This window comes from Arachis stenosperma, chromosome 10 (assembly GCF_014773155.1).
Source record: "Arachis stenosperma cultivar V10309 chromosome 10, arast.V10309.gnm1.PFL2, whole genome shotgun sequence".
Classification (NCBI taxonomy): domain Eukaryota; kingdom Viridiplantae; phylum Streptophyta; class Magnoliopsida; order Fabales; family Fabaceae; genus Arachis; species Arachis stenosperma.
Window position 1 is genome coordinate 7,170,516 of NC_080386.1, and position 19,531 is coordinate 7,190,046.

At 32.1% G+C, this 19,531-nt stretch overlaps 3 protein-coding genes across 3 annotated transcripts; all 3 read left to right on the plus strand.

Annotated features, from left to right (window-relative positions):
• Positions 1-4,697: 4,697 nt before the first annotated feature.
• Positions 4,698-5,192, plus strand: LOC130956672 (uncharacterized). Its single transcript, XM_057883690.1, has one exon. The coding sequence runs from the start codon at positions 4,698-4,700 to the stop codon at positions 5,190-5,192; it is 495 nt and encodes a 164-aa protein (XP_057739673.1).
• Positions 5,193-5,375: 183 nt separating this feature from the next.
• LOC130956673 (uncharacterized mitochondrial protein AtMg00310-like) lies at positions 5,376-5,765 on the plus strand. The gene has a single exon (XM_057883691.1). The coding sequence runs from the start codon at positions 5,376-5,378 to the stop codon at positions 5,763-5,765; it is 390 nt and encodes a 129-aa protein (XP_057739674.1).
• Positions 5,766-16,708: 10,943 nt separating this feature from the next.
• Positions 16,709-19,247, plus strand: LOC130955171 (probable receptor-like protein kinase At1g11050). The gene has a single exon (XM_057881982.1). It carries the CDS (start codon positions 16,919-16,921, stop codon positions 18,854-18,856), a length of 1,938 nt encoding a protein of 645 aa, XP_057737965.1. The 5' UTR covers positions 16,709-16,918; the 3' UTR covers positions 18,857-19,247.
• Positions 19,248-19,531: the final 284 nt, after the last annotated feature.

Below are 19,531 nucleotides of genomic sequence, written 5' to 3' on the forward strand. Positions count from 1 at the left end.
TTATCGTGCCCGGATTACGGTCCAAGATATTAATGCCTACACACTATAGTGATTTTAAAGGCATGCGAGTGGGATACTCTTGCCACAGGCCTCACATCTCAGCGTAAGTAGGATAAACCTACCGTCCTTACACCGCCGCTGCGACCTCGACAGGTGGGATTAACCTATCCTCCCTGCCGGCACATAGCGTCTCAACAATTCTCAGTATATAACAGCAATCCAGTGGTTTTCAGAAAATTATTTTTCAGTATATCAATAATTCATCATTGAATTTCGAGTCCCATTAGTTCACCACTTTCATAATTCATTCAGAACTCTTCAGTTCACCACTTTCACAATTCATTATCAATAATCACCAATACCATACGCCGCCTTTTCACTCAACTAAAACCATCCTCAGTACTCCAGAAACCTAAGCCTCCGTTCTCTAACTTTTTATCAGAAATACCGAATTAGATTGCCTAGGACCTTTTCTATGTTTTGACATCCAAAAACAAGCCAAAGAGTCTTATATAAGTGTAATGGAAGTTAACAAGCTTGCCGGGAAGGTGAAACAGTTAAAAATAAGGTTTTTATTGAAAAACAGGGCCATGTGCGTACGCATAGGATTGTGCGTACGCACGCCGAGGAGGATTTTTTAAGAAGTGTGTGTCGCATAGAGGTGTGCATACGCACAGGAAGTAAAAATTTCCATTCTGCTCATTCGCACAATGCGTGCGAACGCCCTCAACAGAATGCACCTTCCAGAGTGTGCGTGCGCACAGCTTGCAAAACTTTGTTGGTTGTGTGAGCACACAGAACGTGCTAGCACTCCCAACAATAGCCATATCCCATCGTGTGCATGTGCATACAAACCAGAAATCACAAATTCTGCAGCATTCATAGAATTCAGATTTCAGACACCAACTTGCAATGATCATATCTTTCTCTAAAAAATTTGGATTTCTACAAAATTGATACCGTTTTAAAGTCCTTTCAATTATCTTTGATTTGATATAAAATTCATTCCATTTCATAAACTATAGCTCAAGATATGATCTGTTGAAGTTCATCAAAATTCCAATTTTACAAAAGTTCACAAATTTCTCAAATCCTTAAAGTTCATAACCAAAATCAACTTAAAATCACACCAAACTCCAATTTACCTCATAACTTACCATTTGTGTTACAAATCACCATTTACACCAATTTCCCTTCACATTACATGTTCCTTAACCTCAATTATCAATTATTTCACACTATAAAATTTTTCAACCAACACAATTATCCATCATCATTATATCACCAACAATCATCATGATCAATATCAATCTCAATCTTCAACATCATTTTATCAACATCAATATCACAATTCATCAAAACAATCCAAATTCATCAAATCATCATACATCATCATACAACAATTTCAACAACCAATTTAGTCCAATCCTATCATATAGGTCACTAGCCTAAGTGTCCAGAAATATTATATATTACATAGAGGAAACCGAAACCATACCTTGGCCGATTCCCAATATGGACTAAATCACCAAATTGACCTCCACCAAGTTTCCACAAGCTCTCAAACTCAATCAAGCCACCAAGTCCACTTTCAAGTCACCAACATTCTCCATATAACACCAATTCAAGCTATATACACATAATTCATAGCTAATTAACCTAGGATTTATCATAATCACAATTTCACAAGGGTTAAGAATAAACTCACCTCACTCAATATTGATTGAGTCAAAACCCAATAGGAGTCAAGTGCTAGTGTGTACCTAAATACCCAAAATCACAAGACTTCACTTAAAACCAAAACTAAATTTTCGAATTTCACAAGGGCTTGAAACTGGACCGAAAATTTCGAGAAGCTTACCACAATGCTTAGCTAGAAATGACGAGCACGGCGAGAGCTTCACGTAGCCGCTGACGGCACACGAATCAGAGCACCGTAGCTCGAGTTATGGTCAATTGAGTGATGAGGTGAATCGTGTTTCTTGTAAACCCTCACTCTCTTTTCACTTCAGCAGCTCTCCCTCTCTTGAAGTGTGTAATGAGCTGAAGTGTGGGTTCATTTGAGTGTTTATATATGTTGGGCTTGGGCCCAACTTGGATCCGGTCCAACCCTTAGCATTTTTTGTCTGTTTGGCCCAATTTTGGGCTAAAACTTTAAAATTAATACCCGATTTTTTATTTTAATTATTTTTCTAAGGTTTTCTACTGTTTTTAGTTACTCTCGCTCAGTACCGAACAGACTTAAATTGATTTTGTCAGTTCATTCACCGGTTCAAGTTTTTATGCGATTTTTTGCAAAAAATTATATTTTCTGACTCAGAAAAATCTACTGATTCTAAAAATCTTATTTAAAATTTTTAATTCAGTTAGTTAATTCTTAAAATTTTTAGATTCTATTTTGGGCAATTTAATTCTTTAATTAATCAGTTAGTTAATTGCGGTTCTTACATATGGCAGCATTATCTGTAAAATAGAAGAAAAACAAGAACAACGCTGACATGGAAGAAATGAGAATAAGTAGAGGGGAAGTTTTGATTACTGCCAGAAAACCTCTAGCAGAATTGAATTGTGCCAATTAGAATGAAGAGAATAATAGGGAGGAGCAGTCAATTGTGTTTGTTTGAAGTTTTCTAGAGAGTAAAAGTGAAGAAAATTCTATTATTGATGTACATAATTATCAGCAGATCAGAGGAACCAATTTAAAGGTCGGGTCAGTTAGCAAAAAGCCAAAAAATAAACACTTGGCTAGGAAGACAGTTTCTAATTCTCACATTACAGTGGGTGTTAAAAGGAGGTCAGAGGAAGCTGAGGATGAAACTTGGTGGAGGCAGGAAGACGCTGAAGATTTGAATATGGCCGAACCGGGAGAGGGTGCCAACCCGCAATTGGCACTCCAAAGCCAATGAAGATGATGATGTGGAACTGTCAGGGTTCGGGGAAGACCTTGACAGTTCACAACATACAAAGGATCAAAAGATCCCATTCTCCCGAGGTGGTATTTTTACGTGAGACAAAAAATACCTCTTCGTTTTTTAGGAGGTAGTGTGAAAGATTTGGGTTTGAAGAAAATTTTTGCGTAGAACCACAAGGTATGGCGGGTGGATTATTCTTGGCATGGACTTCTGACGCTCAGGTAACAATTATTGATGCAGGAAGCTACTTTATTTATTTTCATTGGCTAGATAAAGGGAGGAACATATTGTGGGTAGTTATTATTGTCCACCTTCACAGTGAAGAACAACAACATAATGCCCAATATTTGGAAATTCTTCGGTGACTTGAAGGCATTGGGGAACATTACTACTGATTGGAGTCTTCAATGCAATTTTGGCTCAGCATGAGAAAGAAGGAGGCATGCACAAATCCGCAAGTTTCGTAACAGGTTTCAATTATTTCATTAATATGGGCAAGTTAAGAGACATTGGCTATGAAGGCTACAAATTCACTTGGTCAAATAGACAATTTGGGAAAAGTCTAATAAGAGAGACGCTGGACAGATGCTTAATTTCTAACAGATGGTTGGCGGAGTACCCTAATGCAAGGGCTCTACACCTAGAAGATACGGGTTCTGACCACCGTCCAATCATTATTCAGACCGATCAGCAAGTTCAGAAATAGAAGCGTCGGTTCTGATTCTAAGAAAAGTGGTGTGAGTTGGAGGAGGTTCAAAACATTATCAAGGAAGCTTGGCAACAAAATTTCTCAGGGTCACCAATGTACATTCTATTCAGCAAATTGAAAAACTGCTATCATAAACTTGTTGAATGGTAACATACCAATCATAATAACTCAGCTAGGCTAATTGTGGAGCTTAATCAGATGCTGGAAGCTGAAAAACAGAAAGGTCAGGTAGCAGATAAGCGCCTCATTTTAAATCTAGAAGATGTTCTTCAAGAGGCTTATGAGAAGAGGGAGAGATATTGGAAAGAAAAGTCCCGCATGAAATGGTTACGGTGGGGTGACCAAAATACAAAGTTCTTCCATGCAAAGTTTCATGCTTGGAATAGATAGAATAGGTTAGAGAAACTGAAGGACGAGAACAGGCTGTACCTGACTGATGTGGAAGGTATTGGGGAGGTAGTCGAGTCCTTTTTCAAGAAGCTCTTTTCTACTTCAAATCTTAAAAACCCCGAAGATGCTCTAGAAGGTTTGGAAAGGAAGGTAGATGATAGAATGAACCGCATACTCACTAGACCCATCACGAAGGAAGAGGTTAAAAAAGTTGTTTTCTCTGTCAACCCTTTCTCAGTGCCAAGTGAGGATGGGTTCACAGCAAGATTTTTTCAATTCTATTGAGAGGTTATCAAGAATGAATTCTTTCAAGCATGTGTTAGCTTTTTCTCTGGAGGTAAAATGCTTCGCTCCCTGAACCACACGCAAATTTGTTTAATTTCAAAGATTACAGGTGTTGATTCTATGACTTAGATTCGACCTATTAGTCTGAGTACGGTGTTTTATAAGGTAATTTCAAAGCTTCTGGTTCATAGAATGCAGTTTTGTATGGATAAAATCATCAGTATGAATCAAAGTAGTTTATTATGGGTAGGTTAATCAGTGATACTATACTTATAGCCCATGAATTTATGCACTATTTGAAGAACAAGAGGCAAGGTGATTTTGATATGGCCTTAAAGTTAGATATGAGTAAAGCCTATGACCGAGTTTAGTGGAGTTTTGTTTGGGAAATGCTCAAGAGGATGGGATTTTGTCAGAAGTGGATTGGCTGGATGCAGGAGTATGTGACTACGGTTTCCTACTCAGTTCTTGTGGATGGGTTCTCTCATGGCTTTTTCAAGCCTACTAGGGGTCTTCGACAGGGAGACCCCCTTTCTCCCTATCTACTTCTCATTTGTGCAGAAGGATTATCTCATCTGCTCCACAAGGGTGAACAGAGACATGAATTTTCAGGTCTATGGTTAAACCGGTGGTGTCCTACCATTAGTCACTTGTTTTTTGCAAATGATTCTATTCTATTTGAAAAAGTCAATGCTCAAACATGTCAAAATCTACTTCACCTACTTCGGGAGTATAGTGAGATTAGTGGTCAAGTTACTAACCTGAACAAATCCTCGATTTTCTTTAGCCAGAACATGCCTGAGGAGCTGAGGAATGAGATTGCCAAGATTCTACAAGTTCTACATGTTCGTTCACAGGATAAATATCTAGGCCTCCCTGCAGTTGTAAACAGATAAAAAAACGCTACCTTTAGCTACATTGAAGACAAGGTAACCAAGAAACTTAATCAATGGAAGCGATCATTATTATCGGCTAGTGGTAGAGAAGTTCTTATTAAGGCTGTGGGTTCTGCTGTGCCCATATACATCCTATGCTGCTTCAAACTGCCAGAATCACTCACAGACAACATACAAAGCAAAATGATGAAGTTCTGGTGGGGTCAGAGGGTGAATGAAAGAAAGCTTCAATGGATTAAGTGGGACACTGTGTGCAGAAATAAAGATCAGGGAGGATTGGGTTTCAAAGACTTGAAAGCCTTTAATTTGGCAATGTTGGAAAAGAAAAGTTGGAGGATACTAAAGAAATTTGATTCTTTGCTATACCGAGTTTACAAAGCCAAATACTTTCCCTATTCCCCCTTCATGAATGCTCAGATTGGTCAGAACCCCTCTTGGACTTGGAGGAGCATTCTTGAAGGCAGAAACATGCTCAAAAAAGGTTTGAAATGGCAAATTGGACAAGGTACTCAAGTCCGTATCTATAAGGATATTTGGAAAACAATAAAGGCAGAATTCAGAGAGAATCGATGAATGTTTTAAATAATAAGCTAACATGGGTCAATCAGCTAATGCTTCCTAATGGCACATGGAATAAAGACCTAATCTGTAACACTTTCATAGACACAGTAGCTCAAAACATCTTGCAAACTCCTAGAACTGGTGAACAAAACAAGCTAATATAGGGGAAGGAAAAAAAGGCTTACTCAGTAAATATCGGTTATCCGATTAGCTTCCAATTCTTCCATCCAGCTTAGGAGTACCTTTCAAAAATTTTCCACAAGAAGGAGCTATTGCGCTCAATTTGGAGGCTTAGGTGTCCAGCTAAGGTTAGGCTCTTTTTCTGAAAAGCAGTTCATGGTGGCATACCTGTAAAGAAGAAACTGCAAGTTAGAATCCCTACAGCCCCATTAAATTGCCCCAAATGTCAAATTAAGGAAGAAATTGTTCTGCACTATTTAATTACATGCCAACATTTAGCTCAAGTATGGTCAGAAATTGGAATTGCTAACATATCTGGAGATTATGACGAGTTGTGAAAATGGTGGGTCTTGAATATAAAGAACATGGGTTCAGGCAATAGTGGTATTCGGAGGAAATGTCTCATTGGAATAACCTTCTGGCAAATTTGGATAGCTCGAAACCTAAAGGTGTTTGAAGACAAAAACTCCTTAAGTTTGGAGATTGCTCAAGCTGCCATTAGAGCCAGAGATGAGTTTTGTGGAGTTACATTCTGCTAGTTCTCAATTTTATTTCCTTTTTTTTTAAGTTTCTCTTAGTGCTCTTTAGTCAATGAATTGTTTATTTTGGCGAGTGCCACCTCTTTAATTCTGTTTTCCTTTTGAGGACCAACCCAAATTTTCTATTTAATAAAATGACTGTCTTTGAAAAAAAAAAGTGGGATCAAAATTATTTATATAGTGGGGCAACTAAAATTTAAGGAAAAGTATAGGTAAACAATGAAAATACTAAACAATGTGAACAATAGATATATTAGATATTCAATTCATTAGGTGTGCAGATGTTTATCCCAATATTAAGATTTAGGTAGGTAATTTGGAAGTGTAGTGTATTTTTATTTTATTTGACCAATTTTAGAGCTCATTCTTCACAAAAACTATTGTCACCTAGCAAAGTCCAAAATTTAATACTATATACTACTTGAGAATTTTATAAAACTTGATGGAGACCCTTATCTCCATATACTACCAAGTAGATCTGGTTACATAATTAGATACAACAACACAAAGCCTTGTCCCACTAAGTGGGGTCGGCTACATGAATCAAACGACGCCATTGTGCTCTGTCATGTATCATGTCTACAGAGAGACCGTTTACATGTAGATCTCGTTTGACCACCTCACGGATGGTCTTCTTAGGTCTTCCTCTGCCTTTCGCTCTTTGTCCATCTTCCATCTCATCCACCCTCCTGACTGGATGTTCTATCGGTCTTCTTCCCACATGTCCAAACCACCTGAGACGCGATTCAACCATCTTTTCCACAATGGGTGCTACTCCAACTCTCTCCCTTATATCTTCATTCCTTATTTTATCCAATCGCGTATGACCACTCATCCATCTCAACATCTTCATCTCTGCCACACTCAGCTTATGTTCGTGCTCCCCTTTAGCCGCCCAACACTCCGTACCATACAGCATAGCCGGTCTTATAGCGGTGCGATAGAATTTACCTTTAAGTTTTAAAGGCACTTTTTTGTCGCATATAAAACCAGATGCACTCCGCCATTTTGACCAACCTGCTTGGATCCTATGATTTACATCCTGTTCAATCTCTCCATTATCCTGTATGATGCACCCAAGATACTTAAAACTTTTAACTTTTCGTAGGATGTTTTCTCCAATCTTCACCTCTATATTGGAGTTTTCCCTTCTCAGACTGAATTTACATTCCATATATTCCATAATTAGATACATGTATAAAATTATTTTACACTAAAATAATATATTAAAATTAAATTCTAATAATAATAATAACAATAATGATAATAATAATAAAATAAATTATAGAATAAAGATATAAGTTTATAATTTTTTTTATGAGATAAAATATTATTTTAGAAATTAGAGCCTACACTTTAAATAATAATAATATAATAAAAAATAATTATAAAAAATTTTATACTTTTTATTTATATAATTTTAATTAGTATAGTATAATAGAGTGTCTCTAATAATAATATGAAAAAAACATTGAAAAAGTCAGATTCATTATTATTATGGTCAATTTTATAGTATCTATAAATTTTTGTCTAAACTTTGTTTAATAAATTTTAACTTTTTAAAAATTATTTATTTTTATATCTTTTAAACTAAATAATAATTTTTAACCTTTTCTAATAAATAAACACCACTTTTTAACCAGCACACCATTTGCTTATTATTATTGGAGGGAACAAATAGTCAAATACCAATTCGGTTTGCAAATAGTTGATGTCGGCAAATCCAGCCATTTTCGAAGGGCAATATTGAAAGAATAATAAGACTACAAACAAAATACAAAATTTTCGTAGTGCTTTAGTCCTATTCATTGACTATATATCCATAGTCACACTTTTTACATTATAAATCTACTTTGAATTGACTAACTTTTACAACTAATGACTCTAAGCAGTAAACAGTGTCATCATTATGCAATATCATTAGTTCAATTCATCATTGGCTATTTGGCTTCTCACTTTTAATTTGTTTAAATTCAACCGCAAAATAGAACCTCCACTACATAAGCTTCAGTCCACATTTAATTTCCACAGGATAGATAAAGATATCTAATGTACTACAATATAATTTGTAGAGACTTCTTTCACCTATACCGACTATTTTCTGTCTTATTATATATTTACACATCAATATAGTGACTATTATTATAATAATTATAAAAATTTTGATAATATTAAAAGCATAATTAAAATTAAAATGCTACTCTTTGTTATTTAGTAATATTTTTAATATGAAAAATAACAAATTAAAATATATGACTAAATTAAAAAAGTTTATTTTTAACAATATTTTTTAAATATTATTATACTAAAATTTTATATTTATCGTAATCACCATTATTATAATCACTATAAAATTTATCTTTCAATATATATTTAAATTTTAAAATAAATTTAATTAAGTAATTTTATAAAAAACTTATGCTATTAATTTATTATTAAATTTAAAAATATTAAATAAATAAATTACTTTTTAAATTAAATTCAACCATTTTTTTATTTTTTTATGTATATTTTTTTAATTAATTTTTATTGTATCAATTATGTAATATTATTATTAAAAAAGTAAAATTAAAATAGGAGTGAACTACCAATCTGGTCCCTGTCCATTTCTCAGAATGACAACGTGACCCTCACCATAAAAATGACCCACTTCGGTTACTATCCTTTACTTCCGTGACTCAACGTTGTCTCTATGGGTGTTTCTCTGTCAACTCTGAACGAAAAATACTAACGTGTCAGGTTTAAAAATGGATAGAAACCTAATTATCTCTAAATTTAAATTGGTTAGAGGTTTATTTGTCCCTATTCTTTAAATGATATTTTTTTTTAAAAAATTATTCATTATATTAATATTTTTTTAATAAATTATTGAATATATGGTATAATAAATACAAACTAATTAATAAATTATTTAAATTTAAAAATATTATTTATTATGAAACTAAATACATAATTTTCACAATAAAATAAAAAATAATAAACACATTATTTGATATATAATAATTTTTTTGAGTTTTTCTCTCTTTAAACTAAATTAATAATTCTATTTGATATCTTCACACTAAAATACACCATGAGTAGGCTGTTAATACTAAATAAAATATAATATAATATATATATATATATATATATATATATATATATATATATATATATATATATATGAAGACCATATATATATAATATATAAAGGAAGAACCATTTGAGATTGATAAAGAGTGGATAAGACAAGATTTTAATGCTGATTATAATAAATCACTAAGAGATTGGTATTTTACCAACCATTCAGAAAATGAAGTTATTAGACTAAGAGAACTATTCTATTATTTTATGAAAGAAAATAGAATTAGCTTATACTTCTTTGATTGGTACGTTAATTATTACTCCAAACCCGATAAGAAATTATGTCCTTTAACAAAGCCAACTGTTGTTTGGAAAACAAGCTCAGGATCAGTAATAGAATCTGAATATCCCCCTAAAGAAACTATCAAAATACCAATTGGAAAAGACTTAGAAGTTGAAGCAACACCTTATAAAGATAGTAATGCAGAAGGAAACATAGAGAAAAGAGATATTAAGAAATTACATCAACAATTAAACTTTACTGATACCATGTTAGATATAATGAAAAATCAATTAGGAAGAATGGAAAATATGGAAAAAGTTATTAAGGTAGAAAAACCCATAAAAAAACCTATATATAAATTACAAAGTTTAGATAATATTAGCTTAAAATCTAAAGTAGAAACAGAAGTTGAAGAACTAAAAGAAAAACTTAGAAGTATCAGCCTAGGAAAATTAACAATTAATACATTACAAAAGGAAGAAGAATTAGAATTAAATAAAATATCCTATAAAAGAGATTATCCTAAAACCAGAAATTATTATCCTAGACCATCACCAGTAGATGTAGGCCTAGAAGAGCGAACACAATTAGTACAAAATAGTTTTTCAGGATCAGACTTAGTAGAATGGAATATAGATGGATTAAGTAAACAAGCCATTTTAGATCAAATGTGTAATATGACTATGGCTGCAACTGCCTATAAGATGAGAAAAGCTTCTGATAAAGAAGCAGCAATTATGATAACTCAAGGATTTACAGGACAATTAAAGGGTTGGTGGGATAATTTTCTCAGCATCCAAGAAAAAGAATTAATTATTAATAGTATTAAACAAGAAGATCAGTCATCAGACGCTACATCCACATTAATATATACTATTATTAAAAATTTTGTAGGAGATCCCAGTATTTTTAAAGATAGGATACATACTCAATTAATGAATTTAAGATGTCCAACCATGTCTGATTATAGATGGTATAAAGATGTTTTTATGTCAAAAGTTATGATAAGAGATGATGCACATGCGCCTTTCTGGAAAGAAAGATTCGTAGCAGCCTTACCAAAATTATTCTCTGAAAAAGTATTACAAAAACTACAAACACAGTTTGGGACCCAGATTTCCTATAATTCATTAACTTTTGGACAATTGCATAATATAATAGTACAAACAGGTATAGAAGTATGCACAGATACCAAGATACAACAGAAAATAAAACAAGAAAGTATCACGGGTAAAAGAGAGCTTGGCACTTTTTGTTATCAATATGGAATAACTCCTGAAAAAGCACCTAGTGGACAGCATAAAGTTAAAAAGAAAAAATTTTATAAAAAACCTAAATATAATATAGACAAACCCATTTATTATGAACGGAAATATCATAAAAAATTCCATAAGACTCCTAAAGAAAAACCTAAATTTTCTAATAAGAAAAAACAAGTAACATGTTGGAAATGTAAAAAATAAGGACATTATGCTAATAAATGTACGACAGAACAAAAAATAAATAAAATAGAAAATAAAAAAATTAAACATGCTTTGACAGCCATACTAATCAATTCAGAATCCGAAGAAGAATCAAGTTATGAGGATTCTTCTGAAACTAAAGACTATTTTATACAACAATTAGACTTTATGTCAGAAGAAGAGAGCTCAGGAGGAAATAGTGGAAAGGAGGAACAGGATAATAATAATTGTTTAGGAATAGGATTATGTAACTGTAGAAACTGTGAAAAAACTGTAAATGTTTTAACTAAAGAACAAACTTCTATACTAGTCAAAATAATTGACAAGTTAGAAGATACACCATTAAGGGATGAGTTTATAAGACAATTAGCTGAATTAGTTAAAAAAGAAGAAGAAAGTAAACAAGAAATAAGACCAATAGAAATAAAAGAAATTTATAATCGTTTTAAAAATCCACAAGAAGAAGTTTCCCTTAATTCTCTCAAAGAAGAGATAAAAAAGTTAAAAAGAGAAATTTCAGAATTAAAACAACAAAACATTAATATGGACTACAGATTACTAAAAATAGAAGAAGAAAACATAATAAAAATCCAAGAACAATCTTTGCAAAATAATGAAGGGACTAGTAATATAACAATCCCCGAAAATTATATTAACCTAGGTACAGAAAATTATATAAATATATTAACATTATTAGTAAGTCAAAAATGGTTCACTACGATAACTTTAATAGTAGGAGAAGAAAAATTTGATTTAATAGCTATGGTAGATTCAGGAGCTGATGTTAATTGTATACAAGAAGGATTAATACCCACAAAATATTATGAGAAAACTACAGAAAGAGTCTTAATGGCAGAAAATGACTATAGACTATAAGTTATCTAAAGCAAAAATTTGTAAAAATAGGGTATGCTTTGCCACTACATTCTTTTTAGCAAGAAATATATCTCATCAAGTTATATTAGGAAATCCTTTTACTTTATTATTATATCCCTTTAATGTCGATATCAACGGAATAACTTGTACAAGAATCCCTAATCATCCTGTCCATTTTGAATTTCTCACAAGACCAAAGCAGCATGAACTCAATATGTTACAACACCTATCTACACATGTTAATGTAATGGAAACAGAAGTAAAACAAATTAATTGTTTGAGCCTAGAGAAAATTTTACAACAATTACCGCGTCAAGTTAATATTATAGAAAGAAAAACAAGACAAATTAACTACTTAAACCAAGAAGTTACACATAAAAGAATAGAAGAACAATTACAAACTCCAGAAATACAAGATAAAATAAAAGCAATTGAAGAAAAAATTAAAAAAGACTGGTCCATCATGACAGTTACTTTCTAATATTCCTATTAATGAATCACTAAAGAATTATTTTTCCCTAGATTTAAACTACTCATCGTTCTCAATAAACTAGCCATTTTATGGTTAGAACTTTGTGAGTTACGGGACCACCCTCGTTAATCAACGGATTCACTGCCTTACTAGGACTTATAACCGGGATTACAATCTGGGCTGACCAACGTATTAACAGTTCTCACTGCTACTTCAAAATTGTAACTATAAAATATTTGAGGTTTATTAAGAAGATTTGTAATAAAAATCCAGTTAAAAATAATTTCTTTATAAATATTATCAAATACCTTCCCCTTGGATAGATTGACCCAAGAGAATCAGTAAAAATCATTAGACAAAATAGTAAAAATAAACGCATTTATTATGTTAGAAGGATGCATTATTTACATATACAAAGCATGAGACAACTTTATGAGATAGAATCAAGAATACATGTATATAATGTTCAAAGAATACATGTATATAATGTTCAAAGAATAGACGGCAATCCTCAACCTACTAACCTTGTACAAGAACTTCAACCTTTACAAGATCCTGCTTTACAAGAAACAAATCAATCTATAATACCTATAATAGCTCAACCTTTACAAGTGGTATCAGAGCCTGCCCAAGGGGAAGGTATCTGATAATATTTATAAAGAAATTATTTTTAACTGGATTTTTATTACAAATCTTCTTAATAAACCTCAAATATTTTATAGTTACAACTTTGAAGTAGCAGTGAGAACTGTTAATATGTTGGTCAGCCCAGATTGTAATCCCGGTTGTAAGTCCTAGTAAGGCAGTGAATCCGTTGATTAACGAGGGTGGTCCCGTAACTCACAAAGTTCTAACCATAAAATGGCTAGTTTATTGAGAACGATGAGTAGTTTAAATCTTGGGAAAAATAATTCTTTAGTGATTCATTAATAGGAATATTAGAAAGTAACTGTCATGATGGACCAGTCTTTTTTAATTGTTACCCAAATTATGCTATGAATCTAAAAAATGAATACACCTGGCAAGCCTTAAAATTGCAAGTAACATCTGATGAGACCATTATAAATGAGAAATATGATCCATTCGAAATAATCTATAGGATATATTATAAAATTACTAAAGTTGACTATGACTTTAGAGCATTAAGACAATCTTCAAAAGAAGAAACGATAATTATGCATGCAAACCTAAAAAGATCTAATATACAAACCCCTAGAAGGTTAAGACATGAAGAATTAAAAAGCATAATGCCTGAAGAATGGGTAATACCTATTGGTATTGAAGAACCACAAATACAAAATACTAGAATAAGAGAAATAATAAGAGAAGGATCTGATATTAGAATTAGGATGAATAGATCCCAATCATTAAGAATTCTTGATAATGTTGAAACTATTAGTCATATAAATTCTATAGATAACTCATCAATAGGAAATATTGATGATATTGTAGGAATTGACAACAGAAGGCCACATATAGCCACTGCTGTATATAAATCATCTTCAAGAAGTGTATCAACTTTGCAAGCAATAAAAGTACAAGTTCATCTTTGTAAGCTTACTATCTTCCTTTTCTTTATTTTCTCAGTTATTATTCTTATAACATGAAAGAGTTTTATAAAAGGCTTAGATCTTTAAAATTAGTTAGAAGAAATATGAAAACAAGAGTAATGGCAATAGATAGAAAAATAAGAGAACTAATAACTGAATCTTCGGAATTAAAAGTAGAAATAAAAAAGATGGACAAGAAAATAATCAGAATCAAAAAATTTCTACAACAAATTAAAACCATAAAATCAGTAAAAACCATTAGACAAAATAGTAAAAATAAACGCATTCATTATGTTAGAAGGATGCATTATTTGCATATACAAAGCATGAGACAACTTTATGAGATAGAATCAAGAATACATGTATATAATGTTCAAAGAATAGACGGCAATCCTCAACCTACTAACCTTGTACAAGAATACATGTATATTATGAAAACCATTTATAAACTCAACAAACTCAAAGCATCAATAATATTATTAATCTATCAATAATACATATTCTCATAAGATACAGATCTATGAAGATTTATCAATATAAGAATAATGTGGATTAACTAAAATTTTATGTATATTAAAATTTAATTAAATGTTACATATATTTTACTCAAAATATTATTCATAGATTAATAATATTATTGATGTTTTGAATTTGTTGAGTTTATAAATGGTCTCTATAATATATATATATATATATATATATATATAATGTTTTATTTCATTTAGTATTAGACTATTAGTAGTCTTCATAGTATATTTTAGTGCCAAGATATCAAATAGAATTATTAATTTAGTTTAAAGAGATAAAAAAATTAAAATTTGGTATTACTCAAAAAAGTTTTACTATATATCAAATAATGTATTTATTAGTTTTTATTTTATTGTCAAAATTATTTAGATCATAATGCTAAAAGTATATCATAGAATTATTATTATTAATGTATTAACCGAATTTTAATATTTATTATTTATATATATTAAAAAATTATATTTAAGAATTATTCATAATAAATAATATTTTTAAATTTGAATAATTTATTAATTAATTTATATTTATTATATTGTATTTAATAATTTATTTTTAATAAAATATTAATATAATAAATAAAAAATTTTAAAAAATATTATTTAAAAAATATAGACAAATAAAATTTTAATTAATTTAAATTTAGAAACTATTAGACTTTTGTTTATTTTTAAATTTAATATGTTAGTATTTTTTATTTAAAATTAACGAAAAAATATCTACAAAAATTGTGTTGGATTACAAAAATAAAAAATAAGAGTCGAAGCAAATCGTTTTTATATTTAAGAATCGCATTATCATTCTAAAAAAATATATAAAGGCCGAATTGGTAGTTCCACTATTTTCGATTGATCAGGAAATGCGTAAGTAAAGTAAAGTTTATCTCACGTAGACTGAATTAGACCACGTGGAAATAAAATATCTGAAATGGTGTTGTCTTGTAGCAGTGATTAGAGGTGTAATCTGTGTTTTGTTAATATTACGATCCACATCGGTGTCACTGTGAAGAGTACAAAAAGTCAGAGACAGAAGCCTTTAACTTTTCTTGCGTTTGCAAGTGGCAAGCCGCCCATCAAAAGCGCGTACACACCACTCGCATTACCACTAGCCAAATTTAATGCCAACTCCAAACTTGTTGCCATTACATTCCGTCACATCGCTTACAAACTCTCCCGGATTTTTAATCACTCAGTTTCTTTTTTTTATTATTTTTTTTAATTATTATTTGATTTTAACAAGTATATTCAGTCAATAAATTATAATTTAAATAATATATTTTTTTATTTAAAAATTTTAAATTTAAATGTTACTCTTAATTTAAAAAAATTAATATGTATTCTAAAAATACATAATAAATTTGTTATTAATAAAAAATTTTAAATATTTTTTAACAAAGACAAAACAAATATATTAAAAATTTAAATTTTTTAGAGTTTGATATTTTTTATTTTCTGAATTTTATAAAAAAAATAAAAATAATAAAGATGTATTTATTTTGCATTTTTATTTTCAGTACTTTTTATTTTTTAAATTTTGTAGAGAAAAAAATAAAAACAGAATATAAAAACAGCAAACAAAATTTTATTATTTTTATCTTTTTTATAAAATTAAAAATATAAAAAATACTAAAAATAAAAACAAAAAATAAAAACGTAAATTAAACGCAGAGAATTTTATGTTTTCATTATATTTTCACATATTTTCTCTCATAAAATTAAAAAAAATAAAAATAAAAATAAAAATACAAATCAGATATACCTTTATATATATATAGTCCACATTCTCAAAAATTTATTTGTCTTATTACTTTATAATAATGTGAATGGTACGAATATTTGTATTAAGTAATAATTATTAAGCACTTAATATTGAGTTGATCTAGAAGAATTTGTGTTGTTGAAAGTCGCGTGTTGTGTACTCTCTCTGTCTCTTAGTGAAACTTGCAAGTTCAGTTTAAGCGACACCACACAGCTGCTCAAAACACAAACCCACACCTAACCACCCTCCCTGTCAGCAGCCAGAAGAAAATCATACGAATTAGAAAAAAAAATTAAAAAAAAAAGATGCGTCCTTTGACCTTAAGAAGATGCATCTCCCTCTCTCACATTTTCTGATCATCATCATTTTCATGGTTACTGCTATTATTAGCAACCTAATTCCTTCTAGATTCTCCATTTTTATTCTTTAATCACCAGATCCATATACACAAAAAGGATGAAGACTATGATGATGGTGATGATTATGGTGTCTATAACCATGGCAGCACCTTCACCTTCACCTTCTCCTTCTTCTCCTTCAACATGCCCCATCGACTTTAGCTATGTTAAGAGAGTTCCATGGAACCCTTCAGCATGTGAGAATTTCCACTCTTTATCATCGAACTTGAGCAACTGTTGCACCTCGCTCTTATCTCTAATCGGAATAGGATTCGCGCAGTATCTTAAAGCAACTACAAATTTCAACCTCCCAAACCTTGAAACCTCAACCTCATGCGTCCATGATTTCCAGTCTCAGCTCAATTCCTTATCTCTCCAAAACAACCTCGTTGACTTGTGCTTTGACCCTCACCAGTTCGTCATGTCCCGAAACGTCTGCGCAGGAATTGAAACCCTAAAAGATTGGGACAAGAAGCTTGGTCAAATCACGCCTCTTGATACTAGTTGCAAACAAGACCTCACTGATCTTTCGCTATGTGATGTGTGTCTTACTGCGGGGTTTCAGGTGCAGCATAAACTTGTCTCCATTGATGGTAATGCTTCTCACTCTGAAAATTGTTTCAAGTTTACTATTCTATATGCTGCTGCCTTTGTGAATCAGTATGGACCTGAAAGCAATGGTGCCATGAGTTGCATCTTTGGTATGTCACTTTACACACAGGGTGGTGGTTCTGGTGGGAAAAGTCACCAGGGTTTGGTTTTTGGGTTAACTGGTGCTGGTGTTGCTTTGTTAGTTATGTCTTGTTTGTTAGGGGTTTATGTTTGGTATGATAGGAAGGTTAGGAGGAAGAAGCTTAATGATGATGAATTTGACTTTGATCCTGAGGAACAAGGGTCTAGGCGTAGGTTGAGGCCGAATACAGGATCTATTTGGTTCAAGATTGATGAGCTTGAGAAGGCTACTGATAATTTCTCAACCAAGAATTTCATTGGCAGGGGTGGATTTGGGCTTGTTTTCAAGGGGGTTTTGTCCGATGGTTCCATCGTGGCAGTTAAGAGGATCTTGGAATCTGATTTTCAAGGGGATGTGGAGTTTTGTAATGAGGTGGAGATTATTAGCAACCTGAAGCACCGGAATCTGGTGCCCCTTCGAGGCTGTTGTGTAGTGGATGATGATGATGAAAAATTTAATGACAGGGGAAGCCAGAGGTTTTTGGTTTATGATTACATGCCGAATGGAAACCTTGAAGACCATCTGTTTCTGGTGAGTGAGCAGCAAAAGTTGAAGAAATCGCTGACTTGGCCTCAAAGGAAGAGCATAATCTTGGATGTGGCAAAGGGGCTGGCTTATCTTCACTATGGAGTCAAGCCTGCAATTTTTCATAGGGATATAAAAGCAACCAACATATTACTTGATGAAGACATGAGAGCCAGAGTTGCGGATTTCGGGCTTGCTAAACAAAGCAGGGAAGGCCAATCTCATCTCACTACAAGAGTAGCTGGAACTCATGGATATCTAGCTCCGGAATATGCTCTTTACGGTCAGCTTACAGAGAAAAGTGATGTGTATAGTTTTGGAGTTGTTGTTTTGGAGATAATGTGTGGGAGGAGAGCCCTTGACTTGTCTTCAGCAGGATCGCTAAAGGCATTCTTGATCACGGATTGGGCTTGGTCATTGGTGAAATCAGGGAACATAGAAGAGGCATTGGATGCTTCTTTGTTGAAGGATGACAGCTTTGGAAGTTCAAATCCAAAGAGCATAATGGAAAGGTTTTTACTTGTGGGAATTCTATGCTCACATGTGATGGTTGCTCTGAGGCCAACAATTTCTGATGCATTGAAGATGCTGGAAGGTGATATTGAGGTTCCTCAAATCCCGGATCGGCCAATGCCGCTCGGACACCCTGCTACATTTTACGGCGATGGCTGCAGCACTTTCAGCATATCTCCGGCCTTAAGTGGCCCCAAGTTGCAAACTGGAGACATGCTCAGGTAATTGTAATCAAGACTCAAGAGTGTACCTTAATTATTCCAAGCATGACTAGAAAAGGTGAAAGGTGGAAGAAAATGTTTTCCATTCTTTCCATGGCTTCATTTGAGGTTAAGAAACAGATGAGAATAGTCTTTCTTTACTGAAGAAAATTATAATGCCATGCCAAACATGAAAAAACGTAGAAGCTGGCAAGGCATCATTAGATTTTGGTATCTCTTTAGACCACTTAAATAGTCGGGAATAGGTGTTGTATTATAGCTTTTCAATGGAAAATTCTGTTGTAACTTAGAAGATTTCCAATTTTCAATTTGGTTTTCATCTAAATTTTCCTGTAAAGCAAAAACAAATAAAGGCATATATATGTATATAAATAAAATTGTTGATTTGACTGTAATGTTTGTGCTAGTTGAAGTAATATTGGTTGTTTTGTTCTTGATTCCTATTCCTAATGTTATATGATAGATTGGATTCCCATAAATATCTTTAGTAACCCTTTAACTACAGGTCCATTGGTAAGAGCTGAGCTCTTCAAAGGGATCTGCAAGCTGAGGATCTAGCTTCTTATATTATATTTTTCATACATAGACCATCAAATGGAACACAAATCAAATGCTCTTTTTTTTTTTTCCCTTTTGAATTTGGGTGTTTATAATTTTGCTCTTTACCTGTTATTTAAAG

What these genes read in the sequence shown, in the direction of transcription:
- LOC130956672 (XM_057883690.1), top strand. Translation starts at nt 4,698, where the DNA reads ATGGGATTTTGTCAGAAGTGGATTGGCTGGATGCAGGAGTATGTGACT.
- LOC130956673 (XM_057883691.1), top strand. Translation starts at nt 5,376, where the DNA reads ATGATGAAGTTCTGGTGGGGTCAGAGGGTGAATGAAAGAAAGCTTCAA.
- LOC130955171 (XM_057881982.1), top strand. Translation starts at nt 16,919, where the DNA reads ATGAAGACTATGATGATGGTGATGATTATGGTGTCTATAACCATGGCA.